The following is a 9372-nucleotide window of genomic DNA, read 5'->3' as shown; positions in this document are numbered from 1 at the left end:
TTCAAATTCTAAAGTTAATCAATGAAACCTAGGTCAGTTGATTCCAATTCTTTACTCTCATTTCATTTGATCGATGATAAGTGCGACAAAAAAAAAATGATCAAGGGTAGAAGTGTAATTAACATATTTCATTTTTCAATTGAAAATTTAAATCATGAATTGAAATAGAAATGAAAAATTTGCATAAATCATAACTACTATAAGAGGAGTAAAAATTGTTTCCAGAAGTATTTTCAGTTAAACAATAAAGATGAAGATGGTTGATCAAAAGAAGAAAGTTAACCAAGAGATTTCTGGGATAAATGCTGAAGTGCGGGAAGTGGTGAAAAAAAGTTGGACATCATTTACCATCAATAGAAGGAGGAATTATGAAATCGCGAAAAGTTCCTTCTGAATCATCATTTACAGATTCAAGTACAATAATTACAAATCAATCAATACAATTTTATACCTGTTTTCAATTTAATTACTTAATTCAGCAAAAAAAAAAAAATTAGTAAAGAAACAATTTGACAAAAATTTGCAAAATTTAACTTACCTTGTTTACTTCTAAAATTAAAGCATTCACTTTTAGTATGCAATTTTGATTCATTAGAAAATATATATATATTGTAATTAGTAATATCAATTATACTTTACTCTCCAAATGCAAATTTGATGGTATCTGAAAAAGTTGACTTCTTTCAATTTACACTTCATTCTGCTAGACATTTTAGTTTGTTGAATTTATAATTGAAATCAACGATGTAATCAGTAATATCCTATTTTACCGATATAGTATCAATGATACGATAATTATCAAATGTCACTGTATATGAGTGGTACCTAGAATGCTAGGATTATTTAGAGTAAAATAATGATATGAGGATTACTTAGGTAGGAATACTGAAATTACTCGAGATTAAAAGTATAAAAATAGAAAATATATGTAGGCTATTGTATAAGAATGTGTGAATCATTTGATTCTATCATTACAAATAATATAAAATGAATATTTTAGGTAATTTTTTAAATTTTATTTCATCATCTTTTATTTTTTTCAGTATAGTATTTCTTGGGAATTTTCAAGCAATCATTAATTTAAGCAATCGAATTGAAATTGAGCTAATAATTTTAAATAATTTGTTAATTATTTACAGCAATGTATTCTTCTGATGCAGCAAATTTGAAGCGTAAAATGACAAAATATGTGAAAAATGTGAAAGAATTAATGAAGGAAGAAGCTACACAATCACAGAAGTCACAAATTAAAAATTCTCGAGAACCAGAAATGTCAACAGCGTATGCAAATTTTGCGACATTTTTTTTCTAAGTGATCAATAAGAATTCTTTAATTAGTAATTAATGCTCTTATTATACCAGGATAAACAAGTCTGAAATAAGCAGTTGAACAATTTTCAAAAAGATTTTAGAATTTTTGCATATAGCAAAAAAATAAATAAAACTATTTCTTTTTTTAACATTTTAACTTTTAAAGTTTTATATTTCGGAATTTATCTAATAAGTATTCGCCATATATTGCGGTACTTATTTACTTGCAAATGCAATTTTAGCATACAAAAATCGGAAATGCAATTAACTTTAAATACAGAACGTAAACCTGCAATAAATCAGGAACAGTTTGATAAAAAACATGGCTATCGACGGGTAAAAAATTAAAAAAAAAATTGCAATCCTTTTAATAACAATCATTCATTCCTAAATTACATAACTAATATTAAATATGAAATGAATTAGTGAATGAATTAATTAATTAAAAAAAAATATTGGATAAGTGTGAAATATTTGGTGCAACACATTATACAAACAATAATTATCTTTCATTTATTAAAATTTCAAATTCAAAATATGAAAAAATTAAGCCATGAAAGAGTATTTTTTTGAAAAAAAGTATTTTATTTCGAAAAAATGTTTGCTTTTTTTTTGTTTACTTTTGTTAACATTTAATTAAATTGACGATTAAATTTACAGACTAATTTATCATTAGCAAGAAAAATAATTTATCAGATAAAAATTATCAAAGCATGGCGAAGTTTAGAATGGATAAATTTTTTAAAGGTAACAATCTTTTGTTTATATGATTTCATGCAATTACCTGTAATTGTATTTGATCTATTATTACATGAAATAACTTTATCATCAAATAAATTAATTAAAAAAAAAAATAGGAAAAGAAAAGACAAAATTCAGAGTCGATTACCGATTATTTGTTGGCTTCTAACATATGATTGGCATGAAGATTTATTACAAGATATTATCAATGGTATCATGATATCAATTATTTACATTCCACAAGGTATCAATCTTATCAGTTTAACTTTTTTTTTTTTCATGATAAAAGTTTAACAATTAATAGGTCTTGCATATGGTTTAATGGTTGGTATACCACCGATATATGGTATCTATACAGGTATCGTTGGACCATTGGTTTATATTTTTCTTGGAACATCACGACATGCTTCTACTGGTTATATATTTTGATTCGATTTAATATATATTAAGTTTTTTTTTAATCTTTGAATTAATAGAACTAAAAAAAAATCATTTTAATCAATTCCTGATTTCATCCATTTTTCTAGTAATTGTTAAATGAAAGTTGTTTTTTTCTTCTCAGGTGCTTTTGCAATTATTTCAATGATGGTTGGATCAGTAATTGAGCAAACATTAACGGAATCAAAATTAACATATAATGAAACGGATCGACTTTGTTGCTCAGAAATAACTCAAAAACCGGATCCCGAAAAAGCTATTCAATTATCATCATTGATTGCATTCTTTGTTGGTATCATACAGGTTATTAAAATAATTTTTTCAATTATATTTTTATTTGCCATAAATTTTTTTTTTGATTTCAAAATGTATTAAATTGAAATTTAAAATTTTGCTCTATTTTAAAACTATTTATTTATTTATTTTTTGAAGGTAGTCTTAGGACTTTTAAATGCTGGCTTATTAGCTGTTTGGTTATCAGATCAACTTGTGGAAGGATTGACATCTGGTGCAGCAGTACATGTCCTTGCTAGTCAACTTCAAACAATGACTGGTGTTAGAAATGTACCCCATACATCCGAAATGTTTGGAATTGTTCGAGTATGCTTCTTGATGAAATTTTTAATTTAAAATTGTAAAAATATTTTTTACAATTATTTAAATTTTTTTCAATTAAAAAAAGGAAAAAACAGACATTCATCAATTTTATTTACTTTTTTTCTTTTTCGTTGCGATATCATAAATCAATATCAATTTAATTTATTTAATAATTAAGATTGCGATATCGCAAATCAATGTCAATTTAATTTATTCAATAATTAAGATTGCGATATCACAAATCAATATCAATTTAATTTATTTAATAATTAAAATCGTGATACTATAAATCAATATCAATTTAATTTATCTAATAATTAAAATCGTGATATTATAAATCGATGTAAATCTAATTATTTAAATAATAATTATTTAATAATATTTAATCTAATTTATTTATTTAATAATAATCTAATTATATAATTCGTTCAATTTATTATCTAATTTGTTTAATTACTTAATTTGTTTAATGATAATTAAAATCTTTATCGATATACTACAAATTTAATCGGTAACAAAATTATCTTACAAATAAATATCAATAAATTTTTCCATTCAATTATGCAATAATGTTATCAGCTATCATTTTTCTCTATCAACAATATAATTATTCTAATATTGTTATAATTATCATAATCTTCTTAACATTAATCATTTACATGTTTACATATATATATATAAAAGAGTGATTAATGAATTTTTAAAAAGATTATAAGTGATTAATTTATATGAAAAATATTAATGTTTAAAAAGACAAATTCAAATACACTCATATATGAATATATTAGAATTTAACATATATCCTGGACATCTCGAATAAACGGGGGAAAATTTATTTCGATCTTTTATGGATAATTAAAAAAAAGAAAAACCTTTACTGTTTTTTTCTCTTTTCAGTTTATGATATGTTTTTTTCGAAATATCCATACATTTCAATTGCATACATTCCTCTGTACCGTTATTTGTATTCTCACCTTATTAATATCAAAATTAATTATTGATCCGATCATTAAACCTTGGACAAAAACAAGATTTCCAATGGAATTTCTTCTGGTAAAAACGATTATTATTTCATTTCAAAGATTTAATAATTCGAATTAATTATCCATAGATTAAAGCATCAATTGGATTAAAATTTAAAAAATGATACGAATCATTTTCAACAAATAAGTTTACATATTATATTTTTATTAAATATTTAAGAAATCTCGGGATTATTTCATTTCTATGCTAATATTTTTTTTTTTTAGTAATATTACTATTTTAGCTTACTTCATAATACAAAATAAAAAAACAATTTCGATTTAAAATACTATTTTACAAGTTGTGTTGCAGAAATTTTCATGAAGAGTTTATACGATTAAAATAGATTTTAAAATTCGATTACTTCATATTTAGTAAAAATTTCAATTCCTTTTTTTTATCAAAATTGACTAAAATCCAAAAAAAAGAAAAACTATTTTGGAAATAATTTAATTTGTTAAATCGTTTTTTTTTTACTTTTTGAAAAATCACAAATACTCTTTTTCAGGTCATATTTTCCATTTCTTTATGCTATTTTGCAACCGATACACCATTTGATTTACATTTGCATATTGTTGGTGATGTTGATGCCGGAATGCGTGCACCATTTTTTCCTGATTTTGGCGAAACCGGAAAGATTATTTTTTCGGCTTTTTCAATTGCTATTGTATCATTTGTTATACATATTGCACTTGCAAAATTAATTGCCAAAGAATATAAGTATCAAATTAATGTTAATCAGGTATTAATTTCTTTTTCATCCATTGAATTGAAACTTTTTCTTCATTAATTTATTCCGGATTATGTCTTCCATCAGTAGTTTCTTTTCACGATATCAGTAATTAACTTTTCTTTCATTGAATTATTTCAACATTATTAATTACTAATTACCTGAAATACTCATTATCTTTGCTAATTATCTGAGTTACTGGTAATTTTCATATTTTCCCATATATTCAATTAATTGAACTTTAACCTTTTTTTTTGGCAACTTTTTGAAGGAATGGTTAGCATTGGGTACAATGCATATTGTAGCATCATTCTTTGGTTGTTTTGCTGGCGGTTCATCGTTAAGTAGGACAATAACAAGTGCAAAATTGGGGTCAAAGTCACAGGTATGATTGTATTTTCAGGTTAGATGATAAATTTAGGAAAACTGAAAATGAAAACATCGAATTTGAGCACTTCTGGTCATACATTTTCAACATATACACAATATCCGGCTTATATCTCATGTTATTAGTGCTACCTTATCGGAATATTATGCAATCTTAATTAAATTAATTGAACGAATAATTTCTACTTAAACGGAAAATTTTAACTTTTCGTTGTTAACATTCACAACATTGTCATTTTCAGCTAACAACATTAGTAGTAGTAATAGTACTACTAATTATTGCCTTTGGAGCTGCACCTTTATTCAAATATTTACCTAAGGTATCGATCGGTATATTTTGGTATTGCTAAAATGAAAAAATTACTAAAATCAAAATTTTTGCAGTTTAAATTTTCTTCCAAATTCCAATATACACTATCAATATCTGATTTATCCTTTTGAAAAAAAAAAAAGAGAGAAAAACAAGAGTGCAAATGTTAGATTGTCACATGTATATGGTGACATTTACGATAATTTTTTGTATTTTTTATTTTTTGCAATCATAATGATGAATTGAAGTGTTTAAACAGAAATGTTATTTGAAAATTGAAAATTGGAATATAAAATAAGAAATAGGAAATGAACGAATAAATAAGTAAATAAGTAAGGAAAGTAAATATATTTGCATTTTTAGACGATATTATCATGTATTGTCGTGGTTGCTATGAAAGAATTATACCTAAAAATATGTTGGTCACGTGTACTTTTACAAGAATCAACCGTTGATTTTGTTAGTTTTATCGTTTCAATTTCGTTTCATTCACACATTTTATTATTATTTTTTTTTTTGGAATTTATTTGAATTTTTTCATTTTTTCTAAATTTTGCTATTTTTTTAAAACTTATTTAAAATTTAATTTTATTCATTCATTTCAAATTCTTCCAAATTGTTAATTGTTGTTGCTAAAACGATTTAATTATAATTTGGAGAAAAAAAGAATATAAAAAATGAAAAATTCGAAAAAATTTGAAAAATATTTAAAAAATTAAACAAAAAAATATATAATTAAAATTTGAAAAAAAAAACCTAACATTAATTTTTTATTTTTTTTAGTTCATATTTTTGGTGACATTTACAGCAGTTGTTCTGATAAATGTTAATATTGGACTTGCAATTGGTATTGTTTTTGCTCTTCTTACTGTCGTCTTACGATCACAATGGTACGTATACTTATAATATATGTCTGTATCGAAATGATCAAATTTATTATTTTGTAAAATTCATTATGAATTTTATAAAGATTATAAGAATTTTTAAAAAGCTTTATTATTTTTTAATTACCAATTAAACAAATCTGTTTGATTTCATTTATATACCCAAAAAAAAGCGGAAGTAAGTAGAATGATGTGTCATTTTGGATGACATATCAATTTCATTATCATCATACAAAGTATTATCTTAATTAATTGTGATTGAAATATCTAATTATGGTAAGAAGTAGACAAAATGTAATTTTTTTTTTTTGAATATTTTTAATTGTTATAACAGATGAAGTTAGATTATATTTTATCATTTTTTACGTTTAATTGTTTTGCAGAATTTTTTTTTTGTTTTATTTTATACTTTACAATGGCAAAAAATTTTTAAATTAAACTTCTTAAAATTTGTAGCAAAAAAAAAAAATTCTAAATATTCAGCAAATGATTAAGGGCAGAAAGTACATGTATGGGACGCATTCCGGGGACATCCGATTTCAAAGGTATTGGTCATTATCGTGCAGCTATGGAAATTTCCGGTATTAAAGTATTCCGATTCGATGCACCATTGTATTTTGCAAATGCTGAATTATTTTTATCAAGCATGCATAGGTTTTTTTTTCTTTTTTAAAATTTCTGTTTTCATTTTGTTTAAGGAAAAAGTAGTAAAGAAAAGAAATTAATTTCTGATAAAAAAAAAATCAATTGAATAAAAAATATTGAATTGAATTGAATAAAATACATTCATTGAATTGAATAAAAAAAGAAATCAATAATTTACATTCATTAGAGAAAAATTAAAATTATAAAGATGACTAATGAAATCTTTAATCATAATTAATCATTTGTTTACTTAATTACATATTTTACTAACTTCATTACATTTCTAAAATGAAATGGAATGTAATTCAAGTTTTCAATGAATTTTTCGCGCAATTTGTTAGTTTTTTTCTTTTCACTTTTTTTTTTTTAAATTTCAGCGCAACAGGTCTTGATCCATTAAATATTGTCGCAAAACTTAAGCAAACTGTTACTCAAAAGAAAAAAGCCACAGATGATAATGATAAGAAAAAGAATAAAAGTGTTGATCATGATGAAGAAATTCGTAAGTTTTCAGCAGATGATTTGCAAACTTTCCGTTTAATAACATCTTTCACCTTTAACCTTTTCATTTAATTACTCATTTACTTAAGCTTATTCATTAACTTATTTATTGATCTATCAATCAATTAGTATTTACATCTTTCACCTTTAACCTTTTCACTTAATTACTCATTTACTTAAGCTTATTCATTAACTTATTAATTGATCTATCAACCAATTAGTATTTTCATTCATTTAATTTGTTCATTTCAACATTTGTTTTTGTTTATATCATCATTTGGTATGCTTTTTAACATATTGTTTGATGTAAAAATTTTTTAAACCTTCTTGAAATTGAACTTAAAACAATTTTTGATAATATTTTAATTTTTAAATTTTTATTTTTCCTTATTTTTAAAGTAATAAAACTTACTGCAAATATTTGTTGTAAACATATTTCTTATAGAGTTGACAGTACGGCGACATTGTATTCATCCATCGAAACGAAATATTGAAAGAAATGAGGAAACAGAAGATTTAATCCAGTTGACACATATTATTGTCGATTGTTCATCATTCCCGTATATTGATTTAATGGGTGTTGATGCATTAGCACGAGCACATATCGAATATAAAGCAATTAATATTACCGTATTTTTTGCCTGTTGTAAAGGTCATCTATTTTTTTTTTCTTTTCTACCGTAGAAATATCAAACAGAACGATAATTTTGAAATGAGTGCAAAATTCGTAATAAACATAATAATTCATAATTATAGCTTACTTTAATTTATCTTTAGCATGATGAAAATATTAAATGAATTTATCATATCATTTGAATGAATATTCAAATGATATGATAGCATACGGTAAATGCATTTTCTAATTGTCACAAAAAAAAAAGATAGCATTATTATTATAATTAGATTATAAGTATAAAAAGATTATTACAAGCATATGAATGAAATAACTTGAAGTAGCTGTACGACAAATGTTCGAAAATGCGCATTTTTATGAGCATGTGCCGAAAAGTTACATGTTTGTATCATTGCAAGATGCAGTTGCGCAAGCGCAATTTGAGCAACAACAAGATATTCGATTTGGTAGTAGTGCTGAAGCAATTCCGAGTAAAATTATGGTTTGTTTCTCGTCCTATTAATTTATTAAAATTAAAATTAAAAATTAAATTTGAAATAATTATTATTGATGAATGAATAAATGTAATGCTATATTAGATGAATTTTATATGAAATAATAATGAAAAATTTATTTCATTTCTGTTTATTTCTCAATAAGATATATAATAATGAAATAATAATAGGAATAATATTAGCTAATAAATAGCTTTAAAGTATAGAAATATGTTTATTTAAAAATGAATTTTGATTTGAGAATTTTTTGATTACAGTAATATTTTAACAAATATTCATCCAATTAATTAGATGTATTTAAATGAATGAAAATGATTGGAATGATTTAAGTTACCGTCAGTCAATTTGGATGCTACACAAAGTTCATCAACAAGTAATACATGAAATGAGAAGATTATTGATTGGAAAGATTGAAAGAGAAATGAAAAAAAAAACAAACAAACAAACAAACAAACAACAAAAAATAACAACAATAAGAATGATAATAACAATAATAGTACTAATAAAAGATGTTGAAATTTTGTTATACATATAATATTAAAATACAATGAAAGATATTTCAACAACAATAACAATAGTACTAATAAAAGATGTTGAAATTTTGTTATACATATAATATTAAAATACAATGAAAGATATTTCAACAACAATAACAATAGTACTAATAAAAGATGTTG

At 23.5% G+C, this 9372-nt stretch overlaps 1 protein-coding gene across 1 annotated transcript; it reads left to right on the top strand.

Moving 5' to 3' along the window:
• Positions 1-1141: 1141 nt before the first annotated feature.
• LOAG_09929 (hypothetical protein) lies at positions 1142-8703 on the top strand (the record flags this gene model as incomplete). The annotated part of the gene is made up of 16 exons (XM_003145456.1): positions 1142-1281; positions 1554-1647; positions 2191-2296; positions 2357-2467; positions 2615-2793; positions 2923-3090; positions 3985-4140; positions 4619-4852; positions 5112-5225; positions 5470-5547; positions 5901-5996; positions 6321-6427; positions 6917-7075; positions 7444-7568; positions 8013-8219; positions 8522-8703. 16 exons carry the CDS (start codon positions 1142-1144, stop codon positions 8701-8703), a joined length of 2256 nt encoding a protein of 751 aa, XP_003145504.1.
• Positions 8704-9372: the final 669 nt, after the last annotated feature.

This window comes from Loa loa (genome assembly GCF_000183805.2).
Source record: "Loa loa unplaced genomic scaffold supercont3.112, whole genome shotgun sequence".
NCBI classification, from domain to species: Eukaryota; Metazoa; Nematoda; class Chromadorea; order Rhabditida; family Onchocercidae; genus Loa; species Loa loa.
The sequence above is the reverse complement of the archived record's forward strand: the minus strand, read 5'-3'. Positions and strand labels throughout refer to the sequence as shown.